General features: G+C 44.5%; 1 protein-coding gene across 4 annotated transcripts in view; it reads left to right on the top strand.

The window, feature by feature from the left end:
- rapgef6 (Rap guanine nucleotide exchange factor (GEF) 6) overlaps positions 1 to 21,868 on the top strand; it is a 120,116-nt gene that overhangs the window by 28,736 nt on the left and 69,512 nt on the right. For 2 of the 4 annotated variants that reach the window (XM_076101889.1, XM_076101890.1), the window contains exons 5-6: positions 8,669 to 8,738; positions 14,324 to 14,467. In XM_076101889.1, the coding sequence (XP_075958004.1) occupies positions 8,669 to 8,738; positions 14,324 to 14,467 (214 nt within the window). Of the gene's footprint in view, positions 1 to 8,668; positions 8,739 to 13,593; positions 14,468 to 21,868 lie in introns of those variants that run through there. The other 2 variants (XM_076101888.1, XM_076101887.1) reach the window with 1 other exon arrangement.

Here is a 21,868-nt window from a genome sequence, read left to right as displayed (position 1 = left end):
TTCTTGTCATCTTGTCAAGTGGAGTGTGTGCGTGCGTGTTTTCATCTGTGACATGAAAGCAGACACGAGGTACAAAAAGATAAGATAAAGGTGTGTGTGTACGTCACCTTTATACAAGAAGTCAGAACTCAGTTAAATCATTACTGAGCAGAAAATAATATATATATTTCATGAAAGATCAAAAGTAAACGTCCCGCCAAAGATTTCACAGATTTCATTTGACGTATGAGTTTGTACGTATTATAAAATGAGATCTTATTCTTTCACTTATCTTCTTGATTGGTCTATCGATTGTTTGGTCTATAAATTGTCAGCTTTCTTAAAGCCAACGTGACATCGTCATGTTTTCAGAAGCTGAACATTCGAAGCTTACTGTCACATGAGACAAAGAACATTTTATATTCACTTGTCACATTGTAGTAGTTTTTTGTGTGTTTGATGCAGATATTTCTTGTATTTCTATTTCCTTGTTTCTTGTTTTCATTATTTATTTGTGTTCTCTGCATATGTTGGTATTTATTGTAGCGTTATCTACATAATGAACACTTCACATAGTCCTTCATCTTCTATTCTTCTTCTGTTTCTTTATGCTTAGAAATAAGAGCAGCTCATTCTGAACCGCATCAAATCCTTTCAACTGAAGGTAATTCATCACTATCAACTTCTGATAAGAGCGTCGGCTAAACGGGCCAAAATGGACTAAAGTAGATAAAACTTTAATGCAACAGTTGATGCAGTTGGTTGTCGTGAAGACGGACGTTTTAAAGGAGCCGCAGTTAATCCAACAACAACAACGACACAAAGCACCAAATGTAGCAGAAAGAATAGTTAGTGAAGTATAAATAACCTCGGGGCAGCTAGCGCTGACTGTGCGTGTGTGCGTGTGTGTGTGTGTGTGTGTGTGTGTGTTATCAACTGACCCACACTGGAATGAACAGAGTGCAAAGGCCTGGAGGGTGTGTGTGTGTTGCAGTACACAGGGGGGTGTAGAGGAGGTCACAGAGGGAGCTAATTGGGGGGAGTGTGTGTGTGTGTGTGTGTGTGTGTGTGTGTGTGTGTGTGTGTGTGTGTGTGTGTGTGTGTGTGTGTGTGTGTGTGTGTGTGTGTGTGTGTGTGTGTGTGTGTGTGTGTGTGTGTGTGTGTGTGTGTGTGTGTGTGTGTAGTTGTGTAGTTGTGTTTGTGGGGAATGCGGAACCCCTGGTAGAACAGTGGCTGGCCATGTGTTCCTGAGCAGCCTGGAGCCCAAAAGCACATCCAGGCAGGAAATGAGCAGGCTACACACACACACACACACCTCTCCCTGTAGCCAGCGGACAGACATACAGAGTAGAGTGGGAGGGAACACACACACACTCCTCCCTGAGTTAAAGACGAACCAGAAGGATTGACAGACTTCTTCTTTCTGAGGAAACTTTTCTCTCTTTCACACTCTGGAGTATAAACACAAACCTGGAATATTCTGCTTCTCCTACTCGAGGATAATATGCTGGATATCACTTCAAAGAATCCAAAGAAGCAGACGCCTAAAGTCCTTGTTCGTGGTCAGTGATCTTCTTCAAGCTTTTTGTGTCTCTTTTAGTTCGGAGGCGCTCGCTGTATTCTAACAGGGATTCTGATTCAGTTGAGGACTTTTCAAAACTCCCTCTCTCTCTCTCTCTCTGTCTCTCTCTCTCTCTCTCTCTCTCTCTCTCTCTCTGTCTCTCTCTCTCTCTCTCTCTTTTCTCTCTACACATTCCTAAACCCAGCGTGTTCCATTTCCTGCCTGCCGTCGTTGTAACCGACTGGTTAGCACGGAATCCCCCGCGGCGCTTTGCTCACACAGATGTGTAAAAACACACCGTGTGTTGTCCTTCTTTATCATCACGCATTATGACTCCTCTGTCACTTAGTAAAGAGAATAAACACGTCTGTGAGCTCGGCTCTATAGTTCACGTGTTTTAGTTGAGTTATTAATGATTCAACGTGAAGTGAAGAGTGACTGAGGAAAGAGGAAACACTGAGGATCCTAACACTGATCTCAACATGCTGTCAAATCAATACTTTGATCTCTTTATGCTCATAGTTCTGAACAGGACCTCCATTATTTGGATCATGTAGTTTGTGAAAAATCAAGAGTAAACATCAGTTTGTTATCAATTAAGTTCTTATCTTCTGCTGCTCCTCTCATCTACGAATTATGGAAGTTAATTAAGCTTCACTACTTCATTTATTTGTGATTATTTATTAACTTTTGATAAAGTTCTGCAGTAATGATGTTTTTCTTTGTTGGCCAATCCCAGAAGTTCGCGTCGCGCTGGTTCCCGTTAACTAAAAGAAAATGTTCTACTTGATTTTGGATTATTACAGAAAACAAGTTATTTAAGTTGTTATACGTTTTGTTCAATAAGATAATCTTCACAGATGAACTCTACCTTTGTTGATCTTTGAATGCAATCACCCGAAGTACAAATGTTAGGTTAAGCTCACCAGAGGGCAATCTATTGTCCTATTTTATATCGTAGAACAAAACATTCAATCTCTTCAGCTTGTGTTATCTAACAAAGAACAACCAGAAGGGACGGATCTCTCTGTGATGAAGGCTAATCTCCGTGAGATTGGACTGGATGTGGTTTCATTAAAGCGCTGCTGAACCTCAGCCCTCTGCTGGAAGAGGTGTCGCTCACACATCGGTGTGTTCACCACAGAGCAGTTTGAAACTCCGAGCTCCCCGAGTGAAACGTTCACATCGCTTCTCACTTTTCATCTGCAACATTCCAGATAATCTCCAGTGGGGTGACACGAGGGGACGTCCAGTGAGCTGTGGACTGTAGCTGTAGTCTGGCAGCAGCTGTCGGTGGGGCTCTGATTCAAACGAGGCTCTTAACTCACACTGTTGTTTTGCAAATGAGTCGCAATGTTTCTGAATGAACCACTCCTACGTCACGCCTTTGAGTCTGGCAGGTCTCTTTGAGTCTGTGGTTTTTTCCTCTCTTTACTGTTGGTCATCGTTACGATGGAAACATGGCTGCCAACATGGCGCGCGTGTGTGTGTGAGAGTGTGTGTGGGGTGCGTGTGTGTGTGGCCTTTACTTTCTGTGCCGGCTGTCATGCTTTATTGCTCCGGGGCGCTGCAGCTGTCTCTGGTCTGGAGCTGAACCTGTTCTCCCGTCTGCCAACAACTTGTTCCTGCAGGAGAAGAGGGGAGAGGAACCCTCACCTGCTGAAACCCAACACAGGCCTCCGTGCTGTGGGAAGAGCTCCCCGTGCCGAGGAAAGATGACTTATGTGAAGAAAAAATAACAACAACAACAGCTCATCCAGCTAAATGTCGCTGTGAGGGTTTTTATTGTTTTAGTGGTTTTATAATAATAATACATCAAATTTATATTGCACTTTTCAAAGTTCTCAGACAACTACATACTGTAGAAACAAATACAAGCAGAAAAACTCTTAAATACAGACAGAAAAAAGTTAAGAATAAAATGAAAAATATATATATATAATTAAAATCCATTATCCAGTTGGGGGGGGGGCAAAGTAGTTTTTGCATCAGCTTCAGGTTTGTTCATCAAGAAACAAGTTGTTTATTATTGGAGATGAAGAGTAACACATCATATCACATCATGATGAAATGTATCGAGATATCGTCATTATGTCTAAATTGATAATAACAAGCACTCACTAAGTCACATTTCTCAGAAAATGATTATTCTGCACTAAAGTTCTTAATGAAATGAGAAAAGACTCGGTACTTTTCACGTGTAAAGCATTTAATTCACACAGAAGAATACAAAACCATGTGGTTGTATCACGCGGACCATTTATTGATTGAATTAACAGAAATCGTTCCGCATCGTGATCGTCATCGAGATATGAAATTACCTTCATACCTTCATACGGAGTTCTATCGGGGCAACAAACTCAATCACTCACAGTGTGTTGACTCACGTTTGTTGATTCTTCTACTGTCGTGGTGTAACACAGCAGGTCAGAGGAAGAGGACGGAGAAGCTGCGCTGAGGTGTGTTTTATTCATCTTTGCCCACACACACACACACACACACACACGAAGTACATCCAATACAGAAGGCATACAATTCTGCAAACTCTAGCTCTCCTGCTGCTTTCTCAACAGCAAGCTGTACGTCTCCTCTGTTTGTCTCACACAATCTGCCTCACTACACACACACACACACACACACACACACACACACACACACACACACACACAGAGTGAAGAGACGGGCTTGGCAGGCTCTGTGCAGCGCTGACAGGGACCATGCGTCCCGCCTCAGTGGAGTGTGGAGAGATCTGTCAGAGTGGCGCTGACCTCCAGGCTAAGGGCTCTGAGAGAACTCTTGAGCCCCAGCCGACTGCATTCCTCCCTGGGAGCTCCTGAAACCACGCCTGGGTGTTCATGTTCTAGAGGGAGCTTCTGAATAGAATTTATTCATTCGCTAACTGGGCTTTCTGATGCAGGTTCTTTATGCTTATTTTTTTTATCAAACCAGTTCAGAATATTTAAAGAAGTGTGGTGCTTATTTCTCAAAGATAAACAAAGAACACACAGTTCCTGGGGGGTGAAAGAGTTTGTGGTATTTTAACTGGTTGTCCATGTGTTTGAAAGCATCTTCCTCACTGAAGTGTCATTGACAGATGACAGTAAACGTCTCGCAGCTCTAGGAATGCTTTCTGCGTCAAACTAATTTGCTATACACGCGTGTTGAAAGCAAGACTATTTTGTTGAAACCAGGCGGCAATCTCCGGTTCTGAAAAGTGAAGCCAATGCAGAATTACCTTAAAGCTGCATTCTCTCTAGTGTCCACCAGGGGGCGACTCCTCTGGTTGTATAGAAGTCTATGAGAAAATGACTCTACTTCTCTCTTGATTTATTACCTCAGTAAACATTGTAAACATGAGTTTATGGTCTCAATCTCTAGTTTCAAGTCTTCTTCAATACAGCATGATGTTCATTTAGTACATTATGGTCCATTTAGAGTCAAACAGACCATGAAGCAGGGGATGATTTAGGGCGGGGCTACACAGTGATTGACAGGTCGCTATCAGAGACGTATACGGCGTCTCTTCGTTCGTCCTCTGCAGTCCAAATATGGTCATTTCCATTCTCTGGTTGCAAAAAAACAAGATGGCGATGGCCAAAATGCCATTTTCGAGGCTTCAAAACGTCAATGTGTAACTTCACGACGACTGCGTCCACTTCTCATGGTTGAAACCCATTTGCCTCGTTTCGGTTCCTCCTTAACTAATGTGCTTCTTCTTTCTCGGTCAATGCTATAAACATTATTGAAATGGGAAAACTCAATACAGAGGGATAATGGCTTTTACTGTCCCTGGTTTCACCTGCAGAGCACTTTATGAAAAAAACAACAAGTGTCTAATATTCGTGAATAATTTAGTTTCCCGTAGAAACCCTGATATCATCCTTTTAGGTGTAATTGTGTTGCCAAAGACAGCAGGACGGCTGTATCAGCAGGGACGGATGCTCCCAGGTGAACCTGTCTCGCCTCATTTCTGGGAATCTGGAGTTTGAACATGTGGATGCTGCACGGTGTCGCTGAGTGCAGTGAAGTGTCAAATAAATCCACTCGCGGCTAATACGTCTCGAGTTCAGCTGCAATGAGAAAAGGTTTCAAGCAACAATATAGTTTTAGTTATGCAGCTTTCTCTGAATCCAGCTTCGGTGGATGTCACTTAAAATAAATCAACGTGACGCAGCTTTGATTTCACAACGGCTTCCTTTGACTGTTTCCATGAAAATGTGTCCGTCTGAACAATAGCTGCTCGTCCAATCAAAAAGAAAGAGGACTTTCATCATTGTTTCCATCATCAGAACACATTAGGAAGACAGGCTTTCATCTGAGCGGCAAATCAAGAGGCTGACATTGTCTGTGCTGGTGATTAAGGATGTGATGGGATGAAAGTTTGCTTCTTCTTTTTTGGGGGGGGGGGGGCCGAAGAGATGAGTCAATCTGCAGCCTGCAAGTCACCCCTCCTCCTCTCTTAAAGGTGCATGACCCTCTGAGGGCATTCTGGCTTTCATCTGGTTCTTATTGTTGGCATTCAACCTGCAGCTAAAAACAATTAAAATAAAATGATTATATTAATGTGCAATAGGCAAGCACCCTACTGGACAATGCACACACTGTAATGAACAAGACACTTTCCAACATGTACTAGTGAGAGAAAGCACAACATTACATTGGTGATTCTGTGCAGAGAGATATATAAAGTATGCAATTGAGCTAGCAAGCCATCTGCTAAAAGAGCAAGAATTTAACGACTCCATGTGTCAACCACAGATTGTTGTCAAAGTGTCGGGAAGCACGTTGCTGTCGCCAAATGAGTCACAAGTTTGTCCGGCCCATTTTCTCGAATCAGTGTAGCATGAAAGCACGATGGAATTAGCGAGCTAACTAGCCAGCCGCTAAATATATAGTGGAAGTAAAGGGTAAAAGGAAGGGACGTTACTGAGGAGGGCAGAAGGCTGTAAACCAGAAGGGAAGGAGTGTGAGAACCAGAGAGGAGATGTGAGAGTGAAAGTTGGCCCTCTACCAGCTCAGCACGCTTCCATAATTAAAACCAGCCGCTCCTCCAGCTCCTAAACAACGCTGAGTCGCCACTTTGAGCGACGCCAAGGGCAGCGAGACGTGTTCACAGGCCGGAGTGTCTCTCACACGCTTTAGACGGCACTCGGGGAAACACAGAGAGAGACACGCATAATTAGCAGATGCATAAAACCGACACTCGCAGTGGGGGGAGATTTGTTCTCAAAGATGTGGAAAGTAACGTCTCGACATTTTAAAACACAACGGAGTTTACTGGAGACTGAGGAGAGTTCGGGCCTCACTGCTTCTGTTGCTTTCCTGCAGGCTCCTGTTCTCTAATGTTGTCAGATACTAATAATAACAATCTGAGCTCGTCGGTGGCAGAAACGAGCCCTTCTAGTGGATGCAACGTCACATCGTCAGGGCACATTTGCCCCTGCAGCCCTGCTGCTGCAACGCTGTCGCTCAATACTGGATCAATTTGAAAATAATTGCTGAACTCGTTTGTCACAGAAAACATGGGAAAATGGAGTCCAAGTTTGAAAATACCGTCTTTAACTAAGACGTCATGCAGACTGACCCTCGTGGTCTCACCACGCCATCAGCTGCTCTCCTCCTGCTTATCAGAGGACTCAGCAGCCGACTGCAGAGAAGCTCGTGAGCCAGACGCAGACTCATGTTGTGCAAAACAAGACGACTTTAAGACTCCGCTGAAAGTAGTGTTGACTTTATGACCTGTGTAGTGGGTCTTAACTCATATAAACGTATTCTCTCCCAACACGTCTCTGTAAAGATGATGGTTTTTCAGGCGATCAAAGTTGGTTCGAGGGCTGATTGTGTTTTTAGTCTCTGCGGACTCTGCACAGTTTTATTGAGGTGTCAACCATGAGGGCTTATTGATCCACACTCTCTTTTCTTTAAGTGGTTAGGCCTTCACTGCAAACTGTTGGTTTATTGTGCTTCTCTAATACAGTCGTGTCATAGACATCCCTGTCTCTCTCTCTCCTGTAGCTGATGGACCTGATGTCTCTCACAGGCCGCAACCTCCGGTTCAGCCGAGTGAAGCCGATGCGGAAGTGTCTTAAAGCTGCATTCTTTCTACTGTCCACCAGGGGGCGACTCCTCTGGTTGTATAGAAGTCTATGAGAAAATGACTCTACTTCTCTCTTGATTTATTACCTCAGTAAACATTGTAAACATGAGTTTATGGTCTCAATCTCTAGTTTCAAGTCTTCTTCAATACAGCATGATGTTCATTTAGTAAATTATGGTCCATTTAGAGTCAAACAGACCATAAAGCAGGGGATGCTTTAGGGCGGGGCTACACGGTGATTGACAGGTCTCTACCAGAGCCTTATACGGCGTCTTTACGTTACTCCTCAGCCATCAAAATATGGTCTCTTTCGTTCATTGGTTGCAAAAAAGCCAAGATGGCGACGGCCAAATCACCGAACTCAAGGCTTTAAAACATCAGTCCACAAACCGATGTGTGACGTCAGGACGACTACGTCCACTTCTTAAAGTCGATGGTCTCTCAATAAACGATAAGATAAAAGCTTATTAAGCTGCTTTTAAAGTTGTCATAAAATACTAGAGATAACCCTTTTCTCAAAGTATCTCTTCTTCTCTTTCATAATGTGAGAAAAAGTACGTATTTAACGGGTTATTTGCTCGTTAAATGTTTATGTGACTTATTGCTGTTGATTAACACCAGTTGGCTGGATCTGGAGTTTTCTGTTGTATCATCATAACTTTTGCACATCTTCCACCGACTCATATGCATTCAGCTAAATGTTCAATAATAGGCGTATGGATAGAAGTTTCCTGTAAACACACTAAACCAAGCAGATGCTACTTATGTAAAGACAAACGGTCTCTGCATGAACCCTCGGCGTCATCTTACCTTCAATCCTCAGACATCTGAATTTTCATTTGGACAATTACTGTCATTCTTCCTGCCGCGGGTCCGTGGGTGGGCGGATGTGATTGACTGCATCTGTCGGTGTGACAGAATTGTCTAATCTGTGCCTTCTGGTTGGAACATTTATTTCATGTGTTTCTCTCTCTCTCTCTCTCTCTCTCTCTCTCTCTCTCTCTCTCTCTCTCTCTCTCTCTCTCTCTCAGTTTTGGCAAGCAGCTGGAGGGCAGACGAGGCTGTGAATGCATCACTTTGGAGCCGTCAGAAATGATTGTGGTGAGTAGAGACTCGGCCTCTCTCTTTGTCTCTCACCTTAGCCCCTCCCACTTTTACACTCCCACATCTCCCATCTGTCCTTTGATATCAGGCCTGTTTTACCCGTCTTTATTTGATGTCTGTATCACATTTTTTCCTTCTCTTCTTCATGCTTTTTTCCCTCTTTTCTTTCATCTCTCTCTCTCTCTTTTCCTCCCTATCTCCCCCATCTGTGCCCCCCCCCCCTCTCGCTATATGAGCTGTGGCTCTCTGTCTACCTCATTGGCCGGATGTGTTGCTAAAGCTTCACCATTGAAACAATTAAATTATGTAGCAAAAGCCCGACAATAATGAAATTAAATGTATCTTATACATAAGATGATATCTCTTGAGAAGTGAGGTTGAGTTATGGATGAATTTATGTTTCATGTCATCAAATAAAGTGGGAAAAAAAGTCTTAAAACACCAGCACCAGCTGCTACGGAGAGTGTTGCATCATGGGATATTTTTTGTCTTGATGCTCAGAAGTTTCCCTCAGAAAACGGCTCAGTTCAGTTTATCCAACAAGATCAGGAACTCTCCTCCTTTCCTTTGATCTCGTGGTGTTTGAATGTTATTAGTCACAGTAGCCTCATGGCGAACACTTTCCTCTTCCAGTGTCGTTGTCACCGAGCACAGAGACCACCAGCACACAGACCACCAGTCACTGGTAAAGCTTTAAGTACATCCATCATGCTATATATAATAATATCTTTATTTATATGCCATCTACAAATCGAGTTTATAAAGTACTTTGACAGACAAAGCAAAACCAAGAAACAATGCAAAAGAACAACGGAAAGATAAAAGGTTTAACAAAAGGTCAAATGTAAACACTGATAGAACAGTGCAGAAGATGAACAAATAAAACCAATTGCTACAATAAGAATAATTACATAAATACAATAATTAATAATAAATATAGCAATAAATAATAAAACAATAAATGAATGAATAATAATACTTATTATTATAAATATATAGATATAATTAATAAGTGATTTAAAATAGATTACATTGTCTTTCTGTCTGCCTCCACAAGGTCGCAGTGCTTACAAAGTCTCCGTCTCCCTAAATGTCCTAAATGTCCTCCTGTCGTCCCTCTCCTGTGTCCCTGTGTCTGAGGGACTAGAGGGACTAGAGGGATCAGACGGGGGTAGCAACAGTTCCTCTGATGTTATTGAATATTAAACCCGGAACAGATTTGACCTCGACTTGTCCATTATTTTGTACCTTTCACAGTGAGGTCAAAGGACTGTCACATCTTACAGGAAGTCCTCTGCACATCGTTTAAAAAGTCCCCCTCTCTGGTGCTTGTGGTGCTGTGACTGTAGAGAGTTACATAAGCGTCGTTGCTGTAGGGGAACAATGATGACACCGTAGCATCCTCAGACAGACCGTCACTCTGCTTTAAACTGAGGCAATAATGTGAAAGATGTTCATTTGAATTAATACCAGTTTTATTTATCGCTTCTTGTTGTAACACTAATTACTCAACCACAGTGTTTGTATTCAGTGCTGCAGGCAGTTCTTCTTTACAAAGACTCATTTTTCCGCTGCAGCTGACAAGAAGAAATATAAAGTGTATCCTGCAGAGACTTCTTTGCACCACTGATTGTATTATTTAACTGTGGGATTCAGTTTTAGTTGTGTTGATAATGTTGGCATACCGGAAATTACTTCTTAAACAGTTAAAAAAAACACACAGAAAGAGAGATGTGCCAAAGTAGAACGGGACATCCGTTAATATTAGAATAAATGTCAGTGCCTGATGCTGTGTGAACGCTGAGGTTGCAGCAGCCTTGAGGCTTGTAGTGGATCAGTCAGCGGGCTGCAAACTCCGACCCGACAGTTCCAGAGACATCGCAACATAATTGGAATAAAGGTTCCTGCAATGAAATAGTGAGGTGCCCTTTCATCAAGGCATTTAATCCCAAACCACCCCTGTGGGTCCATTCAGAGGCTACTGCAACAGTAAAGAGGGAGCGGTGGGAGTGCTGAAGGTCTTCCAGGTATGATTGTGCGATACTGTGTGAATGCATTTGGGTATTACAGGAAAGAAGAGCCAATGATTCTGTAGCTGATTCCTGGGGAATAGAGGATCATTTGAATCATAAGAGAGAGTAGATTTGGTTCGCTGGGTGAAAGAGTAGAGAGATGTTGGTGGAGGGATAGAAAGTGGATCAGCTGATCAGAGCCTCGGGGACAACATGAGGTGTGTTTCTGTGTCTACCCACATGAGCACGAGTCTGTTTTCAAGCATTTTGCATTTTTGTCTGAGAACCAGGAAATGAGATTAGGCAGAGGCCGCTATTGTTGTTGTTAATATCCGAGCATGTCCTCGTCTTGTCCACCTTTTTAAATGCTGTGTGGTGCAGCACAGCGGGCTGGGTCTGTGGATCTGAAGCATCAAGTCACTGCATGTAAATAACCGTAGAATACACGAAAGCAGGTCTATTGACACGCAGGCGTTCACATACCAGGAAATTACCTTTTTGTCGTGGTGAATGATAATATTCAAAGTAAGAGAAAATACGGACAAAAGTGTATTTTGGCGAGCGATATTTAGAGATATTTCTATATATACACATATAGATCATCGATAAATACATTTTTCATGCAACAATTACAAAAAATGCTTTTTTTCAGCTTCTCAATAGTGGAGATATCCGGCTCTGTTTTATGTCGTATTAAAGTTAATATCTTTGGATATTTGAACAGACGAACGTGTGTGTGTGTGTGTGTGTGTGTGTGTGTGTGTGTGTGTGTGTGTGTGTGTGTGTGTGTGTGTGTGTGTGTGTGTGTGTGTGTGTGTGTGTGTGTGTGTGTGTGTGTGTGTGTGTGTGTGTGTGTGTGTGTGTGTGTGTGTTTTCAGCAACTTGTTTGGAACAAATAGGAGAAAAAAAACTGTGTAGTCAGCTTGAATTTGAAATAGCTGAACAGACAAATAAAACAGTGGCGCGTCTTTTCCCCAAACTCACAAGAACACGCGTAGTCCTGTTTATTAAGAGACAAATGATTTCTGTGTTTATCATCAATGATGCCTTCAGACATAAAAATGGAGGAATCCTCGAAGAACCACTTTAACACTGAGGAGTAAAAAATGTCAACAAATGTCAGGAGCTTCCACGTAAACACACAGGAGTGTTCAGTCACACTGCATTGCAGCCAATCAGCTGATTAGGGCCATGGGAACAGTAGAGGGAGAGTCATTTGCAGGCCGTCGTTGTGACTGTGGTCACGGGACGGACAGGGACGGACATTCACACAGCGACAGGGCGGGGTTTGACAGAGGAAACAGGAAATACGGTCACGTTGTATTCCATGACAGTCGGTTAGAAACACAAAGGCAAGACGTCTCAATGGCTGACATTGTTGGTCGCTGGAGAGATGGGGGTTGTGTTCAGTCGAGAGCATAGACTGTATATAAGAAGTGGATGTCTCTCATTGGTTTGTGGACTGATGTTTTGAAGCTGAGAGTTCGGCGATTTCGCCGTCGCCATCTTGGATTTCGGCCGTCACCATGTTGGTTTTCTTTTGCAACCAATGAACAGAAGTGACCATATCTAGACTGAGGAGGAGTAACGTAGAGATGCCGTATACGTCTCTGGTAGAGACCCGTCAATCACAGTTTAGCCCCGCCCTAAAGCATCCCCTGCTTTATGGTCTGTTTGACTCTAAATGGACCATAATGTACTAAATGAACATCATGCTGTATTGAAGAAGACTTGAAACTAGAGATTGAGACCATAAACTCATGTTTACAATGTTTACTGAGGTAATAAATCAAGAGAGAAGTAGAGTCATTTTCTCATAGACTTCTATACAACCAGAGGAGTCGCCCCCTGGTGGACACTAGAGAGAATGCAGGTTTTAAGACTTCTTCGTTACCTTCGGGCTGTCTGTCTTGTGAGGCTCGTTAAAAAGAGACACGCCGACACCAACACTGGTCCCTTTGTTGTTACCGTTATTTGGTGTTTTATAGCTGAACTATCCCTCGTGCAGCTGATTCAGAGTCCATTCCAGCTAAACTACCCACGATGCAGTTGTTCAGTGTATTAGCAGCATTGTTCCTTTGTCTATTTCAAACCTGCAGCAGCTATTGAGTCCCAATTCCAGCGGTGACAGAACATGTTTTGGGTCCATCTTCTCTCTCTGTTTTTTTTACTTTCTAATCGATGCGTGAGATTGTCTTCCATCAAACCGCTCTGTGATGTTGTCCTTTGAGAGACGCAGTCCTCGTCTCTTCAATGTGTCGCGGGTGTTATTGTACGTGTTACATGTGTGGAAATACAGGAAAGCAAACTGCACACATTATTCAGTCCTCTCTTGGCTGTTCTTCAGCTCAGAATCTTTTACTCTAATCTCAACTCCAGGGCACTCAGGAGTTTCACTTTTCGTGGGCGATCATGAGTTTGTTTGTAAGGCCACACATGACTGACCCGCGGTCGTTAAATGGAGATTAAATAACTATTAATCACAAAACATTCAGCTCGAAGAGAGTAAAAAGACAAATTAAAGAAAGATTCAAAAAAAAAAACTTGCAGAATCAAAGCAAAGCGTGTCTTCTCAAAGTCTCAACAGATATATATTCTTTAATATTATAATTACTGACATAAGGCTGTTGACTCTTAACATCATGCAGTGGTGAAAGAAAACCTCCTGCGACAACAGACGGGCACAAAAAGCCTTTCGGGAATGCATTGAATGGCCGGAATCTGTGTGCCGTGCTGTTTCTCCTTCTTCTTCTTCTTCTTCTTCTTCTTCTTCTTCTGCTTCTGCCTGGCGAGGATATTTGTGTATTTACGGTTTCCTGGAGGAAGCTGTGGGCTCAGTGTGTGCTCGGTGCACGTGTCTCAGACAGAGAGACGGAGAGCATGTGAGTCAGTCTGTCAGTATGCAATGTGTTGAGCAGCCCAACTCCAGCTCTCCGGCTCTCAGAAGAGGACGACCTTCGTTCATTTCTTTGTTCATTTCATTTGGTTCTTTCTGTTGTTGTGGATGCTCGCCCCAAAGGATGTAATGTTTGGGGATCCCTCAGGATTTTGAACCTTTTTTTTTTTGTTTCAAAATTTGGACGCTTCTATTCATCTCTTTGTCCAGAAGTGTTCCCCTGCTGTTGTTTGTTTCTGCCCTCCCGTGGTATTTCCTGCTTTTATGTGGCGTTGTGATACCGTCCTCGCGTCCGGATGAGTGGGCTCCGCTGGCACCGGCTCTCTGCGCTCTGGAAGAACTGGATGTTCAACCAGGAGCCGGCAGAAGAGCAGGCCCAGACCTCAGAAGCTCCGGGGCGGGAAGCGGAGCCGAAGCGGAGAGAGGAAGGAAACTCAGACTCTCAGAACTTAACGGAACTTAACACCCAAAAGTTGGATTACAAGAACCAGAAGTCAGAAAACGGGAACCAGAACTTGGAATTTACAAACTCTGTTGCTAAGATCCAAAAGTGTGACTATCCGGTCTCAGACTGTGAGGATCAATCCTCCGGGTGCCCCCGCGCACCTGAAGGTTGTGGGTTTGAATCCCGTAGAAGCTTCCATTCTGAGGAGGTTGTCGGCTGTGTGTTGCAGGTGGATAACGGCAGCGAGGGGGACGACGGTTTTCTGCAGAGGGAAGGTTCCCAACGGAGGTCCAGACGGCGCTTCAGGAGAGTCAACCCCCGGGGAGAGCGGGAACTCATCACAGACGGCCAGGAACCCGTCGGCTACAATACGGTAAGAGAACCTTCATCACTGTAGCACAGCGATCCAACGTGACTCAGAGGTTCTTTAGATTTAGAGATCTCCAAAAGTCTGCTGTTCTGAAGCCCTCTGAGGTAAATGGTGCTTTCAGTCTCGGCAGATGACACACGTTGGAAAGTCCTCAGCTTCTACTTATCCTACTTCTCTGGATTCTCTTGCTATAATACTCACTGCTGTACCGGTATGGTAATGATCTACATATGCAAAGATCAAAGTTTTCTGTTTGATTGAAGATATGAAGAAGATGCTTTTTGACAGCTGCTATTTGTTGTCCAGTGGTATTGAACGAGTCTTTGAGTCTTTGAGTCTTTGAGTGCTCACAGAAAACAGAAAACGCCAAAAGCATTTTTGATTTAATAAAAGGGAAAATTTGTTGGGAGAAACAAACAAGGTCTCACTTAAGGCCAGTCTGTGTAAGAAGATAATTGAAAGTGTGTGTGTGTGTGTGTGTGTGTGTGTGTGTGTGTGTGTGTGTGTGTGTGTGTGTGTGTGTGTGTGTGTGTGTGTGTGTGTGTGTGTGTGTGTGTGTGTGTGTGTGTGTGTGTGTGTGTGGAGTTTCCCTCCCTCTGATAGGATCACTGGGGCAGCCTTGTGTCAGTTACAGTTTTGACTAATCACTGGAAGCCACACTTTGTCACACACAGAAGGCACACACACACACACACTCAGGCACATACACTTCAGCTCACACACACACACACACACACACACTCTTCCCAGCTAACTCAAGGCTCCCTTGGGTGTCACAAAGGGGTTTAATGGAGAGCTTAATGTGGCCCTGCGCGGCTCTGTAGTCTCTTGGTGATTGTTTTACTTTTTAAAATTATATTTCTTGCCTTCAGCATCGCTGCATCCCACCACATTATATTTGTGTGACTGTGTTTATTATGTAAAGGCCAAGCACTCTGATGTGCTAGCGCAGCACAATGAAGCAGAACAAAAACAAGTGGAACGGTGTGAATGTCAAACATAGATAATTGTATTAGTCCTTTAACTTGAGTAAGATTGGATGAAAACAGACGCATTTGGCAAAAAGAAAACATCCCAAACTAAAAGAGGTGCACTCAGTGGAGCCGAGCTCCGCCAGGTGTGTCTGCAGCAACCACGGCTGTACTGTGTGATTGAATGAATACAAACCACAACTGTCGAAACCCTGGTAGGCCGTTAGCTGTTGTTGTCCGCGACATTTTAGTCGGTCGGAGATGCACTCGGCTTCGTCTTCACTACCGGCCGGGGGCCGGTCAAGAGTAGGGAGTGAGGAGTCAGCAGGCGGTCAATAGCAGGATAAAACGGGCAATAAAAGGTGGAGAAAGTGTGAGTCTCAGCAACCACGAAACCCCCCCGAGCATGCAGCCATCACCGGCCACCAAAGATATTATGCAGTTTGCTTCTCAGCAGAATGCGAGATTAGCCGTGGACAGACGCAGAGGTGCACAATCACTCACGGACACTCGCACACGACCGATAGCATGATCCTCCCGGCGGAGATAAAATATGAAGAGATCTCTGGTTATCTGGTCCTTGTTGAGTCATTGTGGGACAAACTGTGTGTCTGTTTCTTTCTGTTTCACTTCTCTTCTCATGTTTCCTCACGATGTCTTCAGGGTTATGTCAACAACCAGGTAGGACAAATGAGAAAACGCATTAAGGTCTATCTTTTGTCTTGAGTTGTTGGTGTGCCTGGCATACGTGTGTGTGTGTGTGTGTGTGTGTGACTCACTTCTGGTTCAGGCACCTGTTGTTTAGAGTCGGGTCCGTGTTGGTTAAAGCGGGTCATGTTGGGGCTGTCTGTGGGTGGCTCACTGTGGAATAAACAGACGCATGCTGAGAACAACAACGGGCCGGTTAACAAACGGAGGAGGAGGCGTTTACTCGTCACGTTTAAACCTGACGGGACAGAGACGGGTCTGAGAGGATTCTCCTCAGTCTGTCCCTTAAGACAAAATGATGAACATGTGATTTGTTTTTTGATTTAATGACTTGTGAGACGATATCTGTCTGACTACCTTGTGTACTCTCGGTGGTTAGGTGGTGATGTTATTTGTTGTTTTCACAGAGAGAGACGTCACAAAGTCAAATCAAAACCAGAATCAAATCCCTGCAATGTGTGGTGAAATGCTACAATGTCACGGTCCAACACGGTCCAGAACCACAATCCATCTTTAGAACAGACATTGTTTTTGTAGTGTGAGCTCCCTTATTTACTTTTGTACTTTACTTGTTTCAATGTATATTATGGAGTCGCCCATTTATGATGATCTAATGGTAATGGCTACAAATATATATTACACACACACACACACACACACACACACACACACACACACACACACACACACACACAGAGAGAGAGAGAGAACAGTTTTTCTGGCAGTGGATCAGAGGATGTTGTTTAGAGGCCTTATTGAACCATAATAACATCAGTAATCCATTATCACTGGTGTGCACCAGCGTCTGGTCTCTCTCTCTCTCTCTCTCTCTCTCTCTCTGACCCTCTCTGTCTCTCTCTCTCTTTCTTTCTCTCTCTCTCTCTCTCTCTTAATGGCTTGCTCTGGAGTGAATGGAAGTTCCTGAAGCTTTGAATCGAGAAGCGTCCCAAACAAATGGTGCAGCAATAGAAAGTGAATGTAGCTGCTACCTATACATCACACCAATGAGTCGGAATACTTGATTTTTAGAGGCACAGAAGTACAAACTGCTCATTGGATTTTATTATTATGATTATTATTTATTTTATTCTCAGCGCTGACTGGTGGCCATTGATTCCCATTGATCCCGAAACCCGATTCCTCTTCCAGCAGAGCGAGAGACACAAGATCCCATGCATTCTCTCACGACCATGACGGACTGCCGGGATTCAGCAATGACACACACACACACACACACACACACACACACACACACACACACACACACACACACTGCACAGACACACTGCACAGACACATGACCACAGAGAAAGTCACTTCATTAAGACATCGGATGCCTGGCTGGGTTACCGTCTCTCCCTCGGTGGAGAAGCTCGGGTAGATATATAGATAGATGAACCCATCACCTCATTTGCCCTGCAGGGGAAACCTGCACGAGGGGCTTTTTTACAGCCAGGCTGCTCCATATCGCCCCTGGATCATTAATTTAACACGAGGCCAGGTTCAGCCATCTGCACAGGACAGTTCAGCATGCACGACTCTAGAATAGAATCAGCCAAAAGATGTGGTGAATTCAGGGTTTTCGTTTCACGTTCCGCTGTCTGCGGCCCCCCTTTCTGCGTAACAAGCAGCTGGATTCTTGTCAGACTCGCTTGTGAAAAAGGTGCAGAGCATGAAGCAGCATCCTCTCTGCTGGTTTTGAGGCAATCTGGTGTCGGTGCACGCCGGAAACACCGCGTCTCTTGCAACGTCTGTGGTTTAGCAAACTTCCTGTTTCACAAGTCAAACCGTCTGACGACTGTTTCAGGTTGTTTTTCCCTTCCAAACACTTTAGCCTTTGTTTCCCCTCTCAGGCCGACCTGAGACACGCGTGAGTTAAGTGTGCAAAGCTGCATTAATAATGTAAACCTCTAATGAAATCGCTTTGGGAGGAAGGGGGAGGTTTGTGAAAGCAAGGTTTTCTAAAATGACCCTCTCTATAGACAGGCCCTGCTTGCCCACTTTACTGTATGTAGCTGACGTGTTTAGTCGCTGGAAATCTCTGCAGACAGGAAGCAACAAATCACAGCTAACTTAAACAGCAGTGAGCGAATGCCTCACAGACAGCTGGGCCTCAAATGTATTTATAGTAAATCCATCATATTCATTTACAAACAGCCCATGTTGACAATCAGCCACATCGGCGAGAGTCGAACGCTGAAGAGTAGAAATATGTTCTGAGTCTGGTCTTAAAGATCTGATTGGGAGGACGATGCTTTTCCACAGTCTAGGCGGGGTACACCTGCAAAGACCCTGAGCTTGAGGTTGGATTCGGGGGACAGCCAGGAGCCCCAAATCAGCGGTCCCCGAGGGACCCGGAGGGAGAATGTGGAGTAAAGAGGTCTGCGATTAAGGAAGGGGTCAAATATGGTTGAATATCCTTTAAAAGATCTATTCCCTCTGTTCCCACCGCTCACTGAGGAAGACGCTGTGTTGCTCTCACCTCTAGGTGGCGCTGTAGGCAGTAATATATTTAAACCCGAATAATCCACATAATAGCAGTCTATTTTTAGGGAGCCATTAGCAACGCTCTCACCTGTAGGATTCAGTCTTTGGTGGTATCAGATTAGCTCAATTTGATGAGCTCGTGCTCGTCATGCCGTGACTTTACTCCAGTTACTCTAACGTCACTGCTCACAATCAGGTCATGTCCAAGGTCGTGTTCGTCATCTAGTGGTCAAGTCATCGGTGTGACTCACACCAACGCTTTGTCATAAGAGTGTCAACCTGAGAGTAATGGAAGAACGATCATCTTTCAACCTCCCCTCGGGTTTGAACGTCATGGGGGGATGAGGGGGATAATTCTGGTAAATGTCGACATGGCCCGGGACGTTTGTGTCTACCGGACACTGCGGATGGTAGGATTGGTTGTTCCAAGTCTCCGTATGTTTTTAAAAATGCTGGTTAAACAGCGAACATGTGTCTGGAAATCGGTGGCGCTCCAGCCGCTGCGGTGGTCGGTAGAAAAAGTCAATTTCCTGCTCTGATTGTGTTGGAATGAGCTCACTGGTGTCGGTCCGTTTTACAGAGTTTTGCTTGGCATCGTGTAGCGATGAAGTTGTTAACGTTTCTATACTATTCCTGGCTTCATTTTCATCAGTGGGTGCATGTTTCTGAGAATCTGCTCGTTCTGCTGTGCGCGTCTGGCTTTTTAAGTACTTTTTTATTTTTTATTGTGCTTTTCCTCGGACGTCTGCAGGGCCTAAACATTCTGTACTGCCTCTGTTTTAAAGCCCCCTCGCTGCTTTAATGCAGCTCGTCCGTACCGGAGCTCATCTGGTCTCATTCTATCAGAATGCAGGTGGGGCCAGCTAAACCCCAAGGGCCTCCAGCCAGCTCTGCCACCGCTAGACCAAGCAGGGCCCCCAGGGAGAGACGGGGATCCAGGAAGAAGAGGGGGGAGGAAAGGAATGAGAAAGGTCTCGCTTTTCACTCAGAAAATGGTGCAACTGTGAGGAGGGCTAACAAGATATGAATAATACCAATATTAACGGACTAACGAGGAAAAGCTCCCTCAGCATTCATGTGACTCGGCAGCTAAAGAAAGAAAACCCTGACTCGGCAATGCCTCTTTATTTTGATCTAGATTTCCTCTCCCCTTTTCCTGTTCAACCTCTCCCTCTCATGATGTCCAGTGAAGCAGAGAGGATAACCTTTTAAAAAAAATCAAACAGGAGAGGAAGGAGGGAGGCAGGAAGAAGGACAGACTGACGGGGGGAGAAGTAGTAGATGGCGGGATGAGAGAACGGGAAGCAAAGTTGAAAGAAGGATGAACAAAAGATGGTGCTGGAGGAGTGAGGGGCTCTGAAGGACCGATAGAGTGGAGGGAATAACGACTGGAGGATGATGGGGGTTGACAGGTAATGGAAAAGATGAGTGGGCGTGCAGCAGAAAGGGGGTGAGGCCTGGGGATGGAGGGGTGGGGCAGAAAGGTGAGGGTTGAGGGGAGGTCAGACGGGGGATTTAATGGGAGGCAGCAAGGATGGGGTGAGAGAGAGGCAGGGTCGGGAGGAGCGAGGGAGGTCGCTCGGTGGATGAGGTAGTGGAGGAATGGATCTAAGTCGGGTTAATTGTGCACTCAAGCAACACGTAGCATTAGTTTAACTTGACTCACTGAGTACCTGAGTACCTCTACACAAACTGATAAGGACTTCGCTGTTGAGACCTTTTGACAGTTAATTCTGTCACCTTTATAAATATATCTGATCAACTTAATGTTATTTATTGTCACAGATTATCAAACTAACTGTCCTGGTTGTCACTTGTGCACAAAAAGTTAGATTTTATGGCTCCAAAGAACTCATAAGAAGGCCAATGAAACTCCAGCTTTAGAATGCTGGCAGAGCCCAATGGACTACATGATGTTCTGTCTACAGTCTGCAGCTACGAACAAAATGGAAAAGCTATATATAGATCAGATAACTGGCAACAGGCGGGAAAACAAAACCCACCAGAAAGCTGCACTTAATAGAGTTCAGATCTCAAACTAATGGGCTGTAAGGCGTCTTAAAACACACTTTATTGAAACTCAAAAACAAGCTGCGAGGTATGCAGTCAATCGTCAGGGTGCTGGTTAAGAGTAGTGAGTGAGGAGTCAGCAGGAAGTGTATACCGGGCAGTAGAATATGTTTTGAGAAAGTGTGAGTCACTGCAAACCACGAGAGGTCTTTGAGCACGCAGCCATAACTGGCCAAACCAAACATTATACAGTTTGCTGCAGCAGAACGCAGGATTAGCCGTGGACAGACGCAGAGGTGCACACGTGACCGATCGCACGATCCTTCTGGCAGAGATAAGAAGACCTAAATATGTTTCAATCCAAACAGCTGGCGGCGTCTGTACCACAACAATAACTTCAATCAACGGCTTGTTTACGTCCTCGAATGATGACTCAGGCTCCCAAATACTCAGCGCCGTCTTTGGAGCGATGCCTTCAAACCACAGTCGCCCAGCGGTGCTGCTGGACTCCTGCTGCAGTCATCACCCGTGCACACGGCACATGCTCAAACGCTTTCTGTTAAGAAGACTTTAAATAAATGATCTGACATACAGTTATGAAAGGTGGTACTTTTAACATGCAATGACAGCTCTGGTCCTGAAGTTGGCTTTTAAAACCTGCAGACCTCCTCGTGTGCGTGAGTGTGTGTAGAGTACAACACGCTGGGCGGCGCAGTGTACCAGCGGGGCACTATCTCTGGCTGTTGTTGCTGCTAATTTTAGGGATTACATCAGCAGCACTAAGATGTCAACCTTGTTGAACTCCCCTCTCTGCTTCTCCTCTCCCTCTGCCTCCTCTTATCTCTCTCCCATATCCTCCCTCATCCTCCCTCCCTGCTATCGCTCTCTGCCTAACCTTCATCTTCCCTGTTTTTTCGGCTTTTCGCCCGATCATTTTATGAATTTCTCTATGAAGTGAATATGCACAGTCACACAGTGTCACTTTGGTCTAGGTTTCTTGCTCTTTAGTCACAAAGACAGTCCATGACCCAGATGTTATCAAATCCAGTCCCAATGCCCCAAATAGTTCCTCAGTTCACAAACATCTGGTTTGAGCCATAGACTGTATACGAGAAGTGGACGTAGTTACCGTGACACCAATCATTGGTTTGTGGACTGCCGGTTTGAAACCTCGAGTTTTGCATTTTTATGCCGTCGCCATCTTGTTTTTTTGCAACCAGAGATGATG

This window comes from Anarhichas minor, unplaced genomic scaffold (genome assembly GCF_050575085.1).
Source record: "Anarhichas minor isolate MPS153535 unplaced genomic scaffold, ASM5057508v1 ptg000027l, whole genome shotgun sequence".
Taxonomy (NCBI): Eukaryota; Metazoa; Chordata; class Actinopteri; order Perciformes; family Anarhichadidae; genus Anarhichas; species Anarhichas minor.
Note: the sequence above shows the minus strand (reverse complement) of the source record. Positions and strands in the feature narration are given on the sequence as shown.